This window comes from Staurois parvus, unplaced genomic scaffold, assembly GCF_062004578.1.
Source record: "Staurois parvus isolate SC_StPar_1 unplaced genomic scaffold, SC_StPar_1.0 ptg000282l, whole genome shotgun sequence".
Classification (NCBI taxonomy): Eukaryota; Metazoa; Chordata; class Amphibia; order Anura; family Ranidae; genus Staurois; species Staurois parvus.
In genome coordinates this window covers 1,140,403-1,161,829 of record NW_028318078.1, presented here as the reverse complement: position 1 = coordinate 1,161,829, position 21,427 = coordinate 1,140,403, and the positions used below count along the sequence as shown (strand labels likewise).

Here is a 21,427-nt window from a genome sequence, read left to right as displayed (position 1 = left end):
AATCCCAGAATGCTGTCAAGGGGATGGGAGGGCTCAGAGGGTGGAGGGAATTAGGAACATATTGCATGTTACACCCTAAATACAGGTGTAACATATAACACGTTATAAAGGTGAACTTTGCCTTTAAAGGTAACCTGCAAATAAAGAAACAGGGACACTGCCATTGCTTACCTCTACTGAAATTGTTTGTTGTCTTGCTGTCCTACTGACTGTCTTTAACCCCTTCACACCTAAGGGTTAAACAAATCTAAATGCCTAAGCACAATTTTCCAATGTTGACATGTGTTAGTAAAACCGTACATATCATCACAACTACTTTGTACATCCAGGTGGATTATACCTTGTTTTTTTTCAGGACAAATTGAGCTTTCATTTGGGGGTAAATGGTAATGGATACCTCCATGATTTGTTTTATTATCAAAGGAAATCTGGCCCAAAATAGTAAAAAAATTTTTTTTTTTTTTAATTTAGCTGTGTTTCTTGTTACTACCATAACCTACCAACAAAGGACAATGCAAAATACATTTTCCAGCTCTTGACAATCGCAGCGATACCATATATGTGTATGGGGTTTTTTTTACCCGTAGTACAGCCCAGAAACAATAGTGTGTATTTTGTTTTTTACCTAAAACACACTGACACTAAGTGACACTGATACCAATTAAAAAAAAAAAATCCTGATCTTGACCCAAACACTTACCCTGGAATTGAACTAGATCAAACATTGATCTAGGTATTTTTTTTCTTTTGTTTTTTTAAATATATTTATTTTTTTTTTTAACAAAAAAATTTCCCCCTCTATGCTAGGAGTTAGAGAGATACTATGTATCTCTCTCCTCCATTCATAGAGAGGAAAAAAAACAAAACAAGGGGGCCGGGCTGTACAGTGACTGATCACTGTGATAGGCAATCAGAGGCTATCACAATGATCATGTGACCTGGAATCGGGAGTCCCGGGTCCCGATCGTTAGAACTGGACGCGGGGCTCTCAGTGACACCCCGGTCCAGGGGCAGTGTGCTCATGGGGCCCCCGGGCAATATGGGATCATGGGGCCACTGTGTCCTTGCCCAAACTCAAAAAAGCCTATAAAAAAGGTACCAGGGGCATCTCATGGGGCCCCCTACTGACCCCAGGCCCTCGGGCAGTGCCCGAGTTTCCACATGGTCAGTCCCCCCCTGCCCCGGTCTTTGTGCTGGTAGTGTGCTATGCGGCGTGCTCTCAGCACAAAGACAGGTACCCAAATATGCGGCTCCACGGAAAAAAGTCCAGTTCTGTGAGGCTGTATATTTGTGTGATGTCAGCGCGAAGGGCTTAAGGACTGGAAAGCTTTGGCCTGGGTGACAAACACAGCCAAATAGGCCTTTTTATGGTAGGAACAGATTTCTGTTCCATCATAAGCTTCCTTTGTAACTCCCGACATTCAGCCACATTTTATTAATATTATTATTATACACGATTTATATAGCACCAACAGTTTACGCAGCGCTTTACAACAAAAGGGCAGCCAGTACAATTACAATACAAATTTAAAGCTCCTTAGAGCTTACCATCTATTTAAAAGCCACAAAGGAAATCAGTATATATAATGCCCTGGAGCTGTCACTGACTGCAGGTCCCTCTCTGAAAGATGTCCAAATGGTGAAGTGTTTTTTAAGAGCCACCAGCCCAAAATACCTTGTTAGTGTTACCAATGCAGGAAATTTTCATCTTCCTCCAGCCCTCCCCTCCCAATTTCTTCAGTACTGAGTCACTGACCCACATCAAGGGCACATTAATAACTTTTCCTGATCTGCATTCTTTATAGGATCAGAAAGTATTGGAGCCTGTGGGAAAGGATAATAGTCTATTACCTAACAACTGCCATTTTCACAGGGAAGTTGGCAATGGTGGTCCAGCTGTTTTTCTCATGACAAATTTACTTTAATGCTGTTCAAGCTGAATTTCTGCCTTTTTATCCTGTTACTAAGACTTCAATAGGAGGTTAGGTTGTAGGGGAGTTATGTTTGACAGACACAGCTTTGACTATGAAAATAAAATGAAGGATTTAGCAAGTACGCTGGCTAAATAGGATGCTATGAATCCTATTACTTTATTTCAGTCAAGGATTTATTTACTGTAAGTTACACAAAGGCCAACCCCTAAAGAATCAGGGTACAAAAATCATAGAATTAGAGTATGTAATCCCCAAATTCCATATACTTGCCTGCTGTACCATGTACTTGTATGAAAAAGTATCCTTTTCTCTTTGTATTGCTTCCTTTAAGTGAAATCCCTGGTGTTCCTGCTAGTCCCCAGTGTTTTCCTAATAAAAACTGACTACACTAGACAGGAGAACACAGCATGGTCAGTTCTCTGTGTGCTCTCCTCCAATGTTCATACTTTTGCTGACACGCCTTCCCTCCCATCCCCCTTGCGCAACCATTTACTTGGGAGTTCAGTTTGCTGCTCTTTCTCCTCTCCCAGCTCTTTGTTTTAAGCTGCATAACAAGCTTAGAGGGTATGTGATCACTTATAAAACAAGGGGGGGGGGGGAGAGAGGGGAAATGTATTTAAAATGTTTTTTTTATATCTATACACACATGTTTTGCCTTTCATTTCTGTTTTAATCTGAATGGGTTGTTTTACATAGTAAGGGTTTACATATACTTTAAGTAGTATATACTGTTTTTCTATTCCACTTTGTCTTTACACTTTTGGACACTTAATCCAGCACAATAACTAATATTAGGAGTAGACAATAATTCTGCTTAGAGGAGTCACAAGTCTCAGGCAACTACATATTTCCACCTGCTCTATGTCTACATTATCTTGATTAGTGTACTGTATAGCCCAGGGTAGCTTGCAGACAGTGTTCTGTCTCTAATAGCATGTTCTTGTTTTCATTTAAAAAAAAAAGTGAGATGGTTTAAAGAAAGGAGTGTAGCCTGTACAGAAGAATAGTTATGGTTTCTGCATGCCTAGGGCAGCATAGTGCTGGTGTGGTCTGGTATTGAGCACCATTACACCAGGACTTGATCTGTGGCTTGGCCATCAGTTTGAATTGGTACTTTTTGACACTGTTTCCATATAGATTATGTATTTAGTTGTATGCCATAGATGGTCAGATGTGCATAAAACATTAATTCCAGGAATTCTATGTCAGACTCCTTTGTCTGAGAGGATTGCCATGAAATCGGTTAATACAGACTAAGAGCTGCATGCAATTACAAATAATTCAGAGCAGTGTGTTGTGGCTCTGGCAGAGATTAGGGGATTTGTTTCCTGTTCTGCAATCATTATTTGATGAGACAGATTTGTATGATGTGTATAATCAATTTGACCACTTGATGGCAGTGATGGGCAGCTAGAGAAATGCTTCTAACCTCTGCTCACCCCTGGCTCTAGATATTTTGTATTTGTCACTGTAAAGGAGTTGTGATTGCAGGCAGTGCAGTCATGGTTGATGGTACGTGTCATTCCAATAATAACTCGGCTCTCTCAAGTGATTGTTGTAACCTTCAGAACATAATAATCTGCAATCAGTAATGACTTTTCAGGAACTCTGCTCTAATTACTCAAAAATGAGGTCCTAATTAATACTGGGTCTGATGCACTTAGATTTGATAAATGATACAGTTACTCTAAATAAAAACCATTGCAACAGCCAGGCCATGTGTTTAACTATCAGAAGTCGACCATTTTATGCTTAACCATTTCAGTACCGGGCACTTTTACCCCCTTCCTGCCCAGGCCAATTTTCAGCTTTCAGCGCTGTCACACTTTGAATGACAAATTGCGCGGTCATGCAACATTGTACCCAAACTAAAATGTTATCATTTTTTCAAACAAATAGAGCTCTCTTTTGGTGGTATTTAATCACCAATGGGGTTTATTTTTTCCACGTAAACAAAAAAAGACTAAACTTTTACCATGTTTGTCTTAGTTTCTGTTGAAAAATCTTGCAAACAAATAATTGTTCTTCTTAAATTTGGCCAAAATGTATTCTGTTACATTTCTTTGGTGAAAATAACCCAAATCAGTGTTTATTATTTAGTCTGTAGGAAAATTATAAACTATGATGTATATCTGAAAATTGATCAGTCTTGATGTACTCATGACCTATCTCATTTATTGAGGCCCTAAAATGCCAGGACAGTACAAATAACCCCCAAATTACCCCTTTTTAGACAGTATAAGGTATTTATTTGCACAAAATCCAGCACTCGGAATACTCTCCACATTCTTTTAAAAGTCCATATATGAATAGTAATAATCTCATGCTCTCACCAGACAAATGATGAAATAAAGCCTTGTATATTAACACATTTTCTTCTCCTCTTTATCTCTGTCCTATACATTGCACATACTCCCAAGTGACATGAAAATAAAAAAAATGGCATATAGTATAGTATGTCGCAAAATGTACACACTCACTGGCCATTTTATTAGGTACACCTTTGCTAGTATGGGGTTGGACACCCTTTTGCCTTCAGAGCTGCCTTAATTCTTCATGGCATAGATTTAACAAGGTGTTGGAATATTCCCCAGAGATTTTGGTCCATATTGACATGAGTTACTGTTGCCTTTCTATGATCTTGAACCAGTCTGCCCATTCTCCTCTGACATCAACATGGCATTTTCCTCCACACAACTGCTGCTCACTGGATATTTTATCTTTCTCGGACCATTCTCTGTATATCCAAGAGATGGTTGTGCATGAAAATCCCAGTAGATCAGTAGTTTTTTAAATACTCAGATCAGCCCATCTGGCACCAAGAACCATGCCATGTTCAAAGTCACTTAAATCCCCTTTCTTCCCTATTCTGATGCTCGGTTTGAACTTCAGCATGTCACCTTCACCAAGTCTAGATGCCTAAATGCATTGAGTTGCTGCCATGTGATTGGCTGATTAGCAATTTGTGTTACCATTTCTATTTATTTATTACAGGTTCTTATATATCGCTGTCAATTTACGCAGCACTTTATATATATATTTATTGTACATTCGCATCAGTCCCTAACCCTCAAGGGGTGTACAATCTGAGGTCCCTAACTTACATTCATACATACACATCTCTCTATCCATTCAGTCATATCCGACCCTTGGCGATTGTATGGACCGTCACTCGTAAGCGACTTTTTCCATGAATTCTCTTAGCAATTATTTTACAGGGTAGGTTCCCAGGTCTTTCCCCAACCCCTACCATGCAGGTGATCCCACGTGGCCAGGGTTGAAACTAGGACAATTTAGACAGGAGCCAATTAACCTACCTGCATGTCTTTGGAGTGTGGCAGGAAACCGGAGTACCCGGAAGAACCCCACGCAAGCACAGGGAGAACATGCAAATTCCATACAGGAGGCGCCATCGTTGGGAATCTAACCCATGACCTATTTACTGCACGGCAGACGTACTAACCACTAAGCCACTGTGCCGCCCATATGTACACATACTAGGGACAATTTAGACAGGATCTTATTAACCTACCAGAATGTCTTTGGCGTGTGGGAGGAAACTGGAGTATCTGGAGAAAACACACACAGGCACAGGGAGAACATGCAAACTCCAGACAGGTGGCACCGTGGTTGGGATTCAAACCATAGACCTTAGTACTGCCAGGCGGAAGTGCCAACCATTTAGCCACTGTGCTGCCATGCAATTGAACAGGAGTACCTAATAAAGTGGCTGGTGAGGGTATAAATTTACAGTAAATTATTGTGCTCTCTTTGCAAGTGAAAAAAGTGCCAAAATCTCTACCACATGATAACAATAGCCATCTACCTTTCTTAATGTTTACCATTACCTTCAGATGGGAAACTTCTTGCATCAACATAATGCGTATATGTGTATCCTCCAAAACTCTTCCCCTAGATATCCACTTCAGAATTTACTCCCAAAAAAGAAAAGTATTAATATAGTGTAATATGCCTTTAAATCATAAATAATCCAGTACAGAACACAACTCACATGGACTAAGTGACACTTCATGTCTCCAAGCTCCTTCCGTGTTCCCAGCATCACCATAAACTCCAGGTATATACGATTAAATCCGAGGGACCATAGTGCAGCAGTACATAAACGCACTTTATTTACCTTTAAAATTATGCTTACATTTAAAACGGACACAAAAACCTTCTCCAAAATGGCTGCTGCGGTACTTCTGGATTGCGTCTGACGTGACGTGACTTCCTAGGATGCCTGGGAACACAGAAGGAGCTTGGAGACACAAAGTGATAAAGAGTACCGTGGAGCCATTTGTGATGTGTGGTAAGGTGCCTGGTCTGAAGGGTAAGGTACGGAGCACAGGCGGTGGATAGAATATACACTTGTGGTGATATGGTCACTTATTCCATGTTAGTTTTATTCTATTGTGGATGATTTAAAGGCATACTACGCTATATTAGTACTTTTGTTTTTTGGGAGTAAGTTCTGAATGAAGAGGATAACTAGGAGAAGGTTTTTGAAGGATACACACATTTTACTTCATCATTTGTCTGGTGAGAGCATAAGGAGAATATTATTATTCATATATGGACTTTTAACCACTTCCCGTCTGGCCCATGTACATAAACGGCCAGACAGGAGCAGTGCCGAAGCGGGTTGCCGTTTATAAGCGGCCCCCGCATTCACTGCATGTGCGCGTTCCCTGGGAGAAGTAAACAAGATCTCACTTCTAACATCATTGCTTACTACTTGTGAAATCTGTGAATGATCAGAGAGGTCACATGGTACAAGGCTATTCACAACAGCCTTGTACCATGTGACAAGCTGTGACCAATCACAGCTCTCACAGTATTTCTCAATGGCTGCAAGAATGCAGCCAGAGAGGAGAAATGATTGCTTTTCCAGTCTTTATGGGTGTAAAAGCAATCAGTGTAAAAAATGAAAAATAAATCTTCATCACCCCCCACAAGTATTAGTGTCACTATGGTGACACTGTATTGCTAGGGTGACAGTATGTTAAAAAGAAACACAAATAATTAAAAAAAAATAAAATAAAAATGTAAAAAAATGTTTTTAAATAATTATAATTTTTGGTTATATACAAATTTGGGTTATTTTTATTTTTTTTTTACTAAAAAGATAGCTGAATACATTTTGGCCAAGTTTTATGAAGAAAGATTATTTATTTGCAAAATTTTATGAGAAAAACACTTTTTTTTCCAAATGTTTGGACTTTTTCATTTATATAGCAAAAAAAAATAAAATCCCAGTAGTGAATAAATACCACCAAAATAAAGTTTTATCTGTCTCAAAAAAAAATGCTAAAAAATGTATATGGGTACAGTGTTGCATGACCGTGCAATTGTCATTCAAAGTGTTATAGCACTGTGAGCTGAAAATTGGCCTGGACAGGAAAGGGGTGAAAGTGTCCGGACTGGAAGTGATTAAAGGACTGTGGAGAGTATATTGAACACTGGATTTTATATAAATAGTTTATCTGCCCAGGGGGCAGTATTATTTCCAGCTGCTGGATATTTTATGCTCTTTGGCGCTGTTGAGTGCTTTATAAAGTCCAAGGTATTTAGTAAAGGGCATGATGAGTTTTTTGAAGTTGTAATGTTTTGTCATAATTTTTTGGAAAAATACAAAAAAGTCACAATTTTTATTTTTAACATACTGTCACTAGTGCAGTACAGGGTTATTTTAATGATTTTTTTCAACCCTTTTTTCTTCTTTATTACTTCTTTTATTTTATTTTATTTTTTTTTGCAATTTTTTGTTTAACTTACTATGACCAGAGCAATATAATGTTACTATACCATACCATACCATACCATACCATGCCATACCATACCATTGTACTACTCTGGGGAAGTGATCAGGATTTTTTTTTTCTTACACAGTATGATCGCTTATAGCAGTGAATTTCACAGCTATAAGCAAGAATTTTACTGAATGAAATCGATTCATTCAGTTTGCTTTGTTGTGATTAGCTGTGATTGGCCACAGCTAATCACATGGTACAGATCGGCTGCAATGCACTACAGAGGATGTTCACTTTAAGTGTCATTTGACATGTAAAGAGTCAAATATCTTCTTAGCCTTATGCCTGCTATGATAGCTAATAGCTCACTGAGGAAACATGGAGAATAATGGAGGGGCCTGTCTAAAGGACTAGATTAACTAGCTCCAACAGACAGGGGAGCTGGGTTATCCCACTAACAAATACAGAAATAGCAAGTTGTAGTAACACTGACTGGGCACTAGATGTCCTCATCAAGGAATAAATTCATACATAAAGAAGTCCAATGCAATGGTAATGGATGCCCAATAATTGTTTGAGGACACTTATTAGTCCAGCATTCTCCAGGGGAACTGGCTGTGTCAGGATAGCCATTATTCATTATGAAGCAGCCTGACCTAGACTCTGCCCCCTTCTCTTCAGAGTACTCTGCTGGCTCCATCTAAGCTTTCCAGAAGCTGCAGATGTAAATGCTGCGTCAGAACTGCACAGCCTTGTGGTATCTTTCCTGTTAAAATATTGGCAATGTGTCCCAATTTTGTTGACCAGGCCAGTAAATTATCAGCCTAGGGACACCATAAAAGGCACTCTTTCTTTCCCCAAACATGCAGCCTAAAATTAGCCATATATTCTTTTTCTGCTAATGGATTCCACCATCCTTGCTAAATGATGTGAATAGGGAAATCTTTCCTACCATCATCTGTGTTCAGACAGCTGTGACACTCACGGCTGTCTGAATACCCAGACAGCAGCTGCATCTGATTGGCTGCAGTTACTGTTAGGCAGGCAATTATGCACTCATCACCTTAAATTTTTCAGCTGATGTTAACTGAGCCAGGCGGTGTCGAAAGGGAAAGCTATGGCTTGAATTTTGGCTGTTTCAGTATGAGTCAGATACATTTTGAGCCATGTATGGCAGGCATAGGCAGACTACACACTGCTGTCATTGACCCACAGATCATAGCTGTCATCCCCATCCCCATCTCTAAACATTCCCCTTGGCCGCAGACATATGTAGAAAGATGTGACATGTGACTAAGCTTGCCACTTTTTTTTTTTCATATTAGACTTAGGATGTCTGCCCTAATTAAAACCTTAGGAGACTTATGCCTTCAGTCTGCTGCTGGCAGGAAGAGGCATCTCCTCAGTCTTCTCTTCCTCAGCAATCTGACTGCAACACTGTAACTTTAGCAACTTTATAACACTGTAGCAAGCTTTAAGAGGCTGCAGCAGGGGCTGATCTGTGGGAGTGGTGTACACACTGCCCAGAATATTAACCCCTTCCTGCCCACCCTGACCTCCCTTTAAAAAGTTCTGAACACCTGGGGGGCAGGAAGGATCGGCTGTCACAGTGGTCACATTATGGGGATCCAGCCTCCCTGGCTACCAAACGTTAGTCCAGACCAGGATTTGTCTTTGACAGCTCAGTCTCTGTGCTGGGAGAACACTGTCAGCACAGAAAACTCAACCACCCAGCAATGCATTTGTGCGGTGGCAAATGGGTGGGCTCAAACCTGGGTGGCAAGAGCTGTCTACAAACAGTATGAAAATGTGTGCTGCCTTTGGCTGTGCTCAAAAAAAATAGCTGTAGATCTTACATGGGTAGATCTGCAGATTTATGTGAGTACACATATTTTGTGCAGGATTCTCTAGCTCTGCCAGCATGAACTTTTCTTTCCTGCAGAAAATATGAGTATGCACTTGTGAGTGAGCCCTGAAGCTGAACTCCAGGCAGATGGCTAAATTAACTATAAATACATACAGTATATGTGCACAGCAGGACAGATGACCTAATCTTCTTCTACTGCAGTTTCACTTTCACCCTGTGATGAGATAGTTAAAGGAGAAATCGCTCATCTCTCTTGCACTGTTTTCTACTCCTATCAGCATTACTCTTTGCACTGCAGCATATCTGACTGCCTTTTATGTTCTCTCTCTATCTTGAGTGCCTTTCTTGTTCTCTCTCTCTTTCTTTCTCTCCCCCTCCCTCCTTCTCCCCCCCCCCCTCTCTCTCTCCCTCCCTCTCCCCCCCTCTTTCCCCCCCTCCCTCCCTCCCTCTCTCCCTCCCTCCCTCCCCCCCCCATTCTCCCCCCCCCATTCTCTCCCTCCCCCCCTCTCCCTCCCCCCCTCTCCCTCCCCCCCTCTCTCTCTCCCCCCCTCTCTCTCTCCCTCCCTCTCTCTCTCCCTCCCTCCCTCCCTCCCTTTATCCCTCCCTCCCTTTATCCCTCCCTCCTTTTATCCCCCCCCCCTCTCTCTCTCTCTCTCTCTCTCTCCATCTCTCCCTTCTCTCCCATCTCTTCCTTCCCCCCTCTCCCCCTCCCCCTCCCTTCATCCCCCTCTCCCTTCATCCCTCCCTCCCTTTATCCCTCTCTCCCTCCCTCCTTTTATCCCTCCCTTTATCCCTCCCTCCCTCCCTCCCTCCTTTTATCCCTCCCTTTATCCCTCCCTCTCTCTTGCTCTCCCTCCCTCTCTTCCTCCCTCCCTCCCTCTCTTCCTCCCTCCCTCCCTCTCACCCCCTCACTCCCTCCCTCTCTCCCCCCTCTCTCTCTTCCTCCCTCCCTCTCTCCCCCCTCTCTCTCCCCCTCTCTCCCTCCCTCTCCCCCCCTCCTCTCTCCCTCCCCCTCTCCCTTCCCCCCCTCTCTCCCTCCCTTCCTGCCTCTCTCTCCCTCCCTCCGTCTCCACCTCTCTCTCTCCCTCCCTCCCTCCCTCTCTCCCCCCTCCCTCTCTCCCCCCTCCCTCCCTCTCTCCCCCCTCCCTCTCTCCCCCCCTCCTCTCTCCCTCCCCCTCTCCCTTCCCCCCTCTCTCCCTCCCTTCCTGCCTCTCTCTCCCTCCCTCCCTCTCCACCTCTCTCCCTCCCTCTCTCTCTCCCTCCCTCAAGTCAAAAGGTAGAATAGATTTAGGTGTTTTTCAAGTTTATTAATTATATTTTTTTAGTTAGGATACATTATTTTTCTGGGTGTGTTTAAAATTATTTTGGAACATTTTGTGGTGTCAATACTACTGTGCTAGTTTAGCTGAAAACTGTGTCACACCAACTGTGCAGCAGCTGCAGAGAGTATGTCAGTCCCTAGGAAGAAAAGCCATTTGTGGCCCCAGGGTTATCAGATGGGTCTCACTGCTTTGGCCAGTGAGTGATGGTCGTATGTAGGAACTGCACTTCAATAGCCACTCCTAGGAAACCACTGCCTTCTCCTTCTAATACAATAATCTATTTAATTACATATCACGTGCTATCCCACAACCAGCTTCTCTGTCGTAATAGTCACTTACTTGCTGGAACGCTGAGAATAATGAATAATTGAAATGATGATGGCCGTCTTTTTATCCAATTATGATTGCTTTTTGCTCATATCAGCTCTCAGGGATATGAAAAGCTTTGTGATCAGTCTATTAAAGGTCCTTGGTGACATTTTGGAAGTTTTTATTATTACAAAATGTTTCAGAGTCTTTTATAATGTAGCCATTGCACTTGCACATTATTTACGGGTAGGCATCTATCTCATTCAGACGGATTACATGTCACGTCTCCATTTTGTGGCCCATGACTCATTGCACATTAAAGTGACTGGTATTAAGCCAGAAAGAATTGATACATTGTAATAAGCTGGAAGTACACAGCTGGCGGCTCCATCTAAATTGAAAATGCCATAAAAGTATAGAGAATGATGGACGCCTCACAGTGCACGTTTTATGGCGACCAGCCTTACAACTACCACGTTTCCTAGCAGTGCTTGTTTCTGGGAAAAATGAAAGCCCAGTCTAAAATCTGGAATACTGGTACCAGCATATATTGTGCTGTGACCAATCTGCTTTCATACGGTGAGAGTAGCCGTGGCAGATGTTTGATTGAGTGCAGTATGTATTGCCACATTTGTGCTTGACATATAACAAGCCAAATGAATGGGCCTTAGGGCTGATGTATGAAAATATTGATACAGACAGCCCTTGGTGTGACTTCAGCCAAGCCCCTATAACGCGAGTATATATTAAAGTGTATCTAAATGCAATTTAATTTTAATATGTTGCAGTTCTCTAGCATTTGCTGCATTAGTGTTCTTTTTTTATCAGGTTATTTTTTTTAAGCTGGTCATCTTGCCAGTAACACACTTCCTGTCCTAGGGTGACAACACTCACTATACTATATCTTTGGAGGAGCTGGGTTGTTACCCTATGACAGGAAGGGTATTAGAACAAGACATGAAGTGTAAGGAATACAGAACACCTATGCCTTTGAATTCATAATGGAAGCATTGTGCTACCTTACATTTTTTTTGTTCGGTATTAAATGAAAGGTAATGGCAGCCAAAGTCAGGCCAGCGGCTGTGTGAAGACAGGGTCTAAGATAGATACCCTAAGTTGGGATTAATCGGCTACACGCTTTGTACAATGCAAAATATCCTTTATATGAGCCATTCTTATTGTGCAGCACAAGCACACAGTCTTTGGCACAGGTATATAGATATATTCAGTATATACACAGTTGTGCAGTATTGTACTGTACAACACTTACCAACTGTGTTACCAGAGGGCGTCTTTGGCCAGCAGTGGAACTTTTCCTTAAGAAGATGTATTTAAGAGAAAGTAGCACCTCGCACTGGCTCCACATCTCTGTTCCAAACATCACGGGATCAGCAATGACCAAGCTGGCCTGAGTTGATCATACTCCACAGCAGGGGCAGACTGACAACTCATGGGGCCCCCGGGCAATAGGGGATCGTGGGGCCCCTGTGTCCTTGCCCAAACTCAAAAAGCCTATGAAAAAGGTACCAGGGGCATCTCATGGGGCCCCCTACTGACCCCGGGCCCTCGGGCAGTGCCCGAGTTTCCAAATAGTCAGTCCGCCCCTGCTCCACAGGAACCCTTTCCTATGCTCTCCCTCACAAGTGGGTTCCTGTCCATGACCATACACTCACCAGAAAATCGCCAACGTGACTTGGGTTCTCTAATTTATAAAGTTCCCTTACCCAAAATAGCTTTTGAAGTCTCTAAAGAGTGTCCAGTCAGACCACTTCTCTTCTCGAGGCACTGTATGGACTCCTTAAAGTGGTTATAAAGGTTTTTTTTACTATCATCCTTTCTTACCTGAGCCCCATCTTGATCCATTTATGTGCATAAGAACAGAGGCTCTTCTGGCTCTCTCCCTACTCAGTGGCTCAGAGACAGCAATGGGAGCCATTGGCTCCCGCTGCTGTCAATCATTTACAGTGAGGAGGGAGCAGGGGGTGGGGTTGAGCCATGTGCATCAATGAACACATAGGGTGATGCTCGGGAGCAAACGCACGAGTGCCCCTATAGGAAGCAGCTTGCTTTGAGGACACTCAGTGGGGAGGGGCAGAAGTGCTGACGGGGAATCTGAGAAGAGGAGGTTCAGGAATGCTCTGTGCAAAACTGTTTCACAGAGCTGATAAGTATGACAAGTTTATTATTATTATATTTGTTATTATTTATTTATTTGTTTATTAACTTTGCCTTTAATATCACTTTAAGGTTTCAATTCTCTTATGAAACTCCCTTTCGTGTGTAATAGCACAGAGCCACCTACAGGCGGGACGGCTAAGTGCACCTGCAAGTGTACAATCCAAATGCACACGTTCCTGCGTTAATAATGCCTGTGTGTATAAGTGGGTGCTGCAGTGACCATCGGCTGGAACCAAACAGAATCAGCAAGGGAGAATGTCACCAGCACACCGCGGATCACCAATATGGGTCCAAATGTTTTAATGAACGATCACATAGTTACATCAAGGCAACGTTTTGGAGTCTCGCAGGGCCCTTTCATCAGGCATGTGGTCACATGCCTGGTGAAGGGGTCCTGCGAGACTCCGAAACGTTGCCTTGCTGTAATTATGTGATCGTTCATTAAAACGTTTGGACCCATATTGGTGATCCTCGGTGTGCTGGTGACATTCTCCCTGGCTAAATGCACCAACTAGTGTGAGAGGCTTTGGAAAGGCCTCTAAGCACATTAAATTGCTTTGCCATAAATAACCATTTTGCCATACATTGTTCATTTTAAGAGGACATTTGGACACACACATACAACTCAATTATCCTCTCATCACTCTGGATGTTCTTTATGTTACAAATATGCATGCCTGGTTTGTCCTTGCCATCGACCAATAGAATATAATGAAACTTCCAGTAAGTTATTCACAAACATTTAAAATGTACACATAAATGAAAACAAAAACTGCCCTTCCAGATCAGAGTGCACATTTTAGCAGTTTAACTGAACGAAGATGGAGGAGGGAGATGCAGACAGAGGATCTACTCCCAATTTATCTTGTTAACACGGCAACAATTGGATAAGATATCCTCACAATTATTTCCCCAGAGATCTCTCGTCTGGCGGTGTTTACCGCTGTTCATAGACCACTGCCTAAAGATCATGGCTGAAATCAAGACCAAGCAGCAATCCTTTAGAGCCTACTGTATGCTCACTAGACTGTTTTTATTATTTTGTTTTCTGTGTATAGAAAAACACATCAACTTGCATGGTCAAACTGAAGGAGTGCCTGGGTATAAGGCAGAGAATCGCTGAAGCTCGAATTGGGAACTATAGTCAATCACGAGAAATAATCACCTCTGGCTAGTAAACATCTCCACTGGAGATATGTCAGCCAGCCAAAGTGTCTACTGAGCTCAGTCAGTAATCATAGCCTGATTTTGGGATAACCATGTCATATGTATGGGTTTATATTGTTGTTGTTTTCCACCTCGGTTAGCCATGCTGAGACTTTTGAGTGTGATCAGATTGTGTCTACATGTCTAATCACTGCTTAGCGATTACGACCAGCTTTGTTCTTTTCATCTAATTTCTTTCTTTCTTGCAAGATCATGCTTTCTCTAGATCGTTGTGTGGTGAAAAGGAGAATGCATCCGGACATATGTGTTGCAAAATAAATGCAGACATTGGGACTGATTTCAAAAAAGCTGTAAATTGTAACTGAACACATTCCTGTAACAACTAATCAGGTTCTACTTGTCAGTGTTCTAGTGCTGGATAATAAATGATAGGATCTGTGGGAAGTAACTTGGTTTAGCAACATTGACCACAGCATGATGAATTGTTTGTTAATCAGGAAAACATCCTACAGTTTACATAAGTGATGTAATACACTAATAAACCTGTTGGTGGCAGCCTTACCCAAGGGGAGCCACTGGTGTTCATATCTGGATACAGGTTTATTGTAACCAACAATAAAAGAAAAGAATACCTTGTTCGTGTACTTTGTCAATTTCAATTGCCTTTTCCCTGTTTATTATATATGTTATTTGGAAATTCGGGCACTGCCCCAGGGCCCGGGGTCAGTAGGGGGCCCCATGAGATACCCCTGGTACCTTTTTCGAGTTTGGGCAAGGACACAGGGGCCCCATGATCCCCTATTGCCCAGGGGCCCCATGAGTTGTCAGTCCGCCCCTGTTTATATGTATATGGTTCTTTTATTGTTTTATGTTCATTATATATTTGGATGAACAGCAATGATGTGCACTTTCCCATTTCACCTTTCAGCTTAGAACAGCCTTTTCCAATCTTTTTTAACATGGAGGAAACCTTGAAATACCTTTTCTGGGTTCAGGGAACCCCTGCAAATAATTATATATCTATAATAGACCTGGGTGTGCTATCATTTTAAATGCATTCTTTACAAAAATATACATGAAAATATCAACAAGCATAAATCGTAAATCCAAATAAAGTGCAAAAATTCATGAATTGTAATGCAAATTAAATAAATAAAAAGGTGCAATAATTTAATCAATATGCATTAGAAATTCACGCCATTCATAAATTGTAATACAAATAAAATGAATAAAAAGGTGCAATAGTTTCATCAATATGTGTTAGAAATTCATGCATTCATATTTTATTTTTGGTGTGAATTTCTAACGCATATTGATGAAATTATTGTACCTTTTTTATGTATTTAATTTGTATTACACTTTATGAATTTTTGCACAACTCTGCGCTTTACTTTATCTTTTGGATCTGTGGTTTATGTTTGTTGATATATTCATGTATATTTTTGTAAGAATGCATTTAAGCTCACCCAAGTCTGGTATATATTTGTCATGCATTGTGTATCTGGATTGCTACTGTGGTGCAGCAATCTTTCGCTTTTTTTTTCTTTCACTAAGCTCACGTTTACAGCTGATTCACACATGTGCGGTGCAGATTGAAGCTCAGGTTTCACAGCTAACTGACACAGTAGTTGTTCACCAGTTCAGGCCAGGTTTACATCAGGTTCAGGTCAGGATTTTAACCTGTTCACACATATGCGAATCAGAAACAGTTCCCATAGAAGTCAATAGCCTGTAATACGCAGGGCTACACTACTCAGAATTTGGACAGCACTCTTTTCCAATCTGCATTGAATCCACATTGATACCGCACTGCCAGTGCACTGGACATATGTGAACAGGCACCATAGGAAGCAATGTTATTTTGCATGTCATGCGGATTGAATGCGGTTCAAACCGCATCCAATCTGCATATATGTAAACTGGCACTTTAGCATTCTTGATTATTGGAAATAATTCTAGACAGCTCAAATTACTTTAGTGTGAAGGTTGCTATTTGTGGTCATTGGGAAGAATTCCTCCTTATAGGTAGCTAAAAAAGATCACTGGTGTCAATGGTTACTCTTCTAAGAGGCAGAAGTTGCATTTTGCTCAAGGAACACCTTTTAACCTCTGGAGGAACCCTGGTTGAGAATGTCTGGCTTAGCTTGTTGAAAGCAATAGAGGATGCTTGTTACTTGTTTGTTAAGGATTGCACTGTTTTGGACATTATCCTTAAGATGATTCCGTCATGAGAAAAGTATGCGGACTGCCATTGTTGGTGCTCTTTTGAAAATGCTAATCACCTGGCTGTGCTAACCTAAAAGTTAACTCCACCTTATGTTTCATGTTATACACATATTTAGGTTGTAGAATAAAACATGGTCAGAGTCCACAGCCCCCTACCCTCAAACAGCTCCCTAGTTACAGAATACCAGGGGTTCTTCTTCCCGCTGGCTACGGTCAAGTTTAAATTCTGCGTGGCCATGCTTGGCTTTGCCCACACTGCAACATCATTCATTCACCAAGTTGCAAAAGAAAACACTACCACGATGGCTGAAGGACTGTAATTTTCAATGGAGCACGAGTGCGGCAACATCAGTATATTAATACTTCCTCTAGCTCGGTGTGATGACGGAGTTGGAGGAAGAGTCTTCAGGATCCAGAGCATCAGCATGATAGCCAGGGAGCTCAAATGAGAGGTCAACAATGGCAGTCCCTATGCTTTACTCTTGACAGAATCACTTTAAAGTGTGTGAAAATCTCAGACACAAAATATGAACAAAGCATATCCCTCTATAGTGAGTCTCAATTAAGAGCACTAAGTGTTATTTCTGGCTGCAGCTTCATTTCTCTGTTATCAGCATGAGTCACTTCTGACAAGTTTTCCTGACACTAAGAGAAAAATGGGAACAGGGAAAGGACCTCCAGCAGATGGGCAGCCTTTGCTCTGTTCCTGTGAGCTGTGTGAAGGGGTGTGTGTCTCTTCTCTCCAATCAGCTCTCAGAGCTCTCCTCACTGAGCTCTGCAGTGTGTAATTACAGCTCTCCACCCCCTTTTTTCTGAACTCTCAGACAAACGTTAACCACTTCCCGTCCAGCCCATGTATATAAACGGCCAGGCAGGAGCAGTGCAGGAGCGGGTTGCCGTTCATAAATGGTGCCTGCATTTTAAGCCTGTGCACGCTCCCTGGGACACAGCGGAACGCTGTACGGGACCTCTGTATGAGGTTCCGATCATGTGATCACTGATTGGCCAATCAGTGATCACATGAATAGTAGTAAGTAAGATGTCACTTCTGACATCATTGCTTGCTACTAGTGAAATTCTGTGAATGATCACAGAGATCACATGGTACAAGGTTATTCGCAACAGCCTTGTACCATGTGACAAGCTGTGACTAATCACAACTCACAGAGTATTTCTCAATGCAGTCAAAGAAAAGGAGACATTATTGCTTTTACAGCCTTTATGGGTGTAAAAGCAATATGTGTAAAATTAAATAAATAAATAAAAATTCTTCATCACCCACCACAAGTAGTACAGTGTCACTATGGTGACACTACTGCTAGGGTGACAGTATGTTTAAAAAAAAAAACATAAATAATATAAAAAAAAAAATGTAAAAAAAGTTTTTAAAAACTATCATTTTTGGTTATTAACTAATTTGGGTTATTTGTTTTTTACTAAAAAGATAACTGAATACATTTTGGCCAAGATTTATAAAGAAAGAATATTTATTTGCAAAATTTTATAAGACAAACACTTTTTTTCAAAATTTTGGGATTTTTCATTTATATAGCAAAAAAAATAAAAATCCCAGTGGTGAATAAATACCACCAAAATAAAGTTTTATCGGTCTCAAAAAAATGGGTACAGTGTTCATATGGGTACAGTGTTGCATGACCGCGCAATTGTCATTTAAAGTGTGACAGTGCTGAAAGCTGAAAATTGGCCTAGACAGGAAGGGGGTAAAAGTGTCCGGACTTGAAGTCAGTACTTCGAACAGATGTAGATAATATAAACAGGTACAACTTATTTAAGAGGATTTGTTTCACCTCTATGTATCACTGGAGGCCAGTCATTTCATTGGGTATATGTAAGGGTTTAACCACTTTAACTTTACCAACTTGCACATTGTAATAAAACATGCACATTGCTTTTCTGTATACACCGCTTAAAATGACGTAACATGGTCATCTTTCTTTTGCAGCAAGAATCATTTAGAAAGTCTTCTAAAATAAAACGGGACAAGGAAAAGCATGGTTGTAAAGGCTGTGGAGAAACCTTTAACTCGATTACAAAAAGAAGACATCACTGCAAGCAGTGTGGGGCGGTAAGTAATGGGAAGCTGGTTTGATTTTATGTTATCACTTGCAGACAGATTCATGAAGCCATAATTGCAGCTTCTTGTCACATAGGACACTCTGGCCGTCATCACCATTTACTGAGACTTAGGGCATTTGCTACTAGGCACATGAGCATTATGGCTGTTTCAGTGGTGCTTGTCGGTTTTGGGGCCAGATTACTAGCTTGGTGCCCTCCAGATTCATAAAATATATCTTGACAAGCACAAGGATTTAGTGGTAGGGTAGCCAGGTGCAGGAGAAGAATACAAAAATTTAGATTTTCAGCTATTATGCTTACCTAACGATAGCCAATGCTTGATTTCAATCAATTTCCAACCATAATTATTTAAGGACAGGCTATACAACGCTTGTGCGTATATTAATGCACACGGTTTCTTGAAGTAGCCCATATGTTAGTAATGGGCTCACAGCACTCAATACCACAACACACCATAACACACAAAATATCTCTGTATTGCCGTATGCTACAGCACAAGTGCATTTACCTTTTCGTGTATATGCATTGTGGCGCTATTAAGAATGAAGGGTACCGTAATGCACATATGACCATTTTACCGCATGTTACTGCAATGCACATATGTGAAAGCAGACTTATAGTTTTCAATGTCTAAATGATAAAAAAAAGGGTGCAAATTGAATTTATTTCAAAGACACTGAAAAAAGGTGTTCTCCATTGATTACTATCCCAAATGTAATTGTTTGCTCTCCTGAAACCAGGAAATATTTGCAGTTGAAAGCTGACTAAAAACAACCAAATTGCAAGTGCAGGACCACTATGATGGGATCTAAACTTAGTTATATTAAACCCTAGATGTGATGGTTGCATAGGTTTCTTTTGTAGGCTTTCTTCTATTTTTATCTGGGGATCTAGCAGGTAAATCTCTTGTTTTTAAAAAGAACAAGCTCTCCAGCAGGTGTATCAGGTACAAACCATTGAACACGATCAGGGGTGCTTACAGTGATTAGTCCATTTATTTAGAAGCTTTAACCCAAAAGGAAAAAAAAAGTTTGCTGTGACTGCTTCTAAGGTGTTAGCTGGAGTTTGTTAGTATATTTAAATTTGCTAGTACATTTAACACTACCATCCCCTTCCCAGACTGACAATGCTGCTGTCCAAATTTTCCCTCTGTGCTCGTTCATCCAGAGTGGGGCATTTTAATACAGGAAGCATGTTACTGGCCAGATCACCCACACTCTGAACTGTATGAAGTAGCAGCATTATTACCCTAGGATAGGAAATTTTGAAGGCCCTGTTCACACTGTCACGTTGTATGTTACTTATATATACAGTGGGGATCGAAAGTTTGGGCACCCCAGCTAAAAATTTGTATTAATGTGCATAAAGAAGCCAAGGAAAGATGGAAAAATCTCCAAAAGGCATCAAATTACAGATTAGACATTCTTATAATATGTCAACAAAAGTTAGATTTTATTTCCATCATTTGCACTTTCAAAATAACAGAAAACAAAAAAATGGCGTCTGCAAAAGTTTGGGCACCCTGCAGAGTTAATATCTTGTACTGCCCCCTTTGGCAAGTATCACAGCTTGTAAACGCTTTTTGTAGCCAGCCAAGTGTCTTTCAATTCTTGTTTGACGTATCTTTGCCCATTCTTCCTTACAAAAGTCTTCCAGTTCTTTGAGATTTCTGGGCTGTCTGTCACGCACTGCTCTTTTAAGGTCTATCCATAGATTTTCAATTATGTTGAGGTCAGGAGATTGTGAAGGCCATGGCAAAACCTTCAGTTTACGCCTCTTGATGTAATCCCCCGTGGATTTCGAGGTGTGTTTAGGATCATTATCCATTTGTAGAAGCCATCCTCTCTTTAACTTCAGCTTTTTCACAGATGGCATCAAGTTACCATCCAAAATTTGCTGAAATTTTATTGAATCCATTTTTCCTTCTACTCGTGAGATGTTCCCTGTGCCACTGGCTGCAACACAACCCCAAAGCATGATTGATCCAACCCCATGCTTAACAGTTGGACAGAGGTTCTTTTCATTAAATTCTGTGCCCCTTCTTCTCCAAACGCACGCTTCTTTATGCACATTAATACAAATTTTTAGCTGGGGTGCCCAAACTTTCAATCCCCACTGTAGTTCCACATCCTTGCCCTGGGCACTGGATGAACCAATCCCAGCACTCGGTAGAACACTGAAAGTTGCAAGGTCACTGGATTTCTGGCAGGATCAACATATTTTTGTGTGCACAGATATAACAGAACACTTTCAATGATATATTTAACAAACAGAAAAGAGGTGTTCATTGTTAGTGTGTATATACAGATTAATAGTAAAATGCTTATTTGTCTCTTGTAAAACTGGTCTGGTATTGTTTATCCATTATTTTTGTCTGATATGTACTCTTTGCTGCTTGTAGGTTATTTGTGCAAAGTGTTCAGAATTCAAGCTCCTTGCGGAAAACAATCGTCATAATCGTGTTTGTAAAGACTGTTTCTCTCCGAGCTCGGCGGCATCTAGTCCCGGGGGAACTGACATCCCAGAAATTAAGAAGAAAGCTAATGTAGAGGTAATCTTTCAGGAAGCCACTAA

The 21,427-nt window shown here is 41.2% G+C and overlaps 1 protein-coding gene across 2 annotated transcripts in view; it reads left to right on the top strand.

Moving 5' to 3' along the window:
- Window positions 1-21,427, top strand: part of FGD3 (FYVE, RhoGEF and PH domain containing 3) — a 348,985-nt gene that overhangs the window by 301,813 nt on the left and 25,745 nt on the right. For both annotated transcript variants that reach the window (XM_089681845.1, XM_089681847.1), the window contains exons 16-17: window positions 18,720-18,842; window positions 21,255-21,404. In XM_089681845.1, coding sequence (XP_089537971.1) covers window positions 18,720-18,842; window positions 21,255-21,404 — 273 coding nt within the window. The remainder of the gene's footprint in view (window positions 1-18,719; window positions 18,843-21,254; window positions 21,405-21,427) is intronic.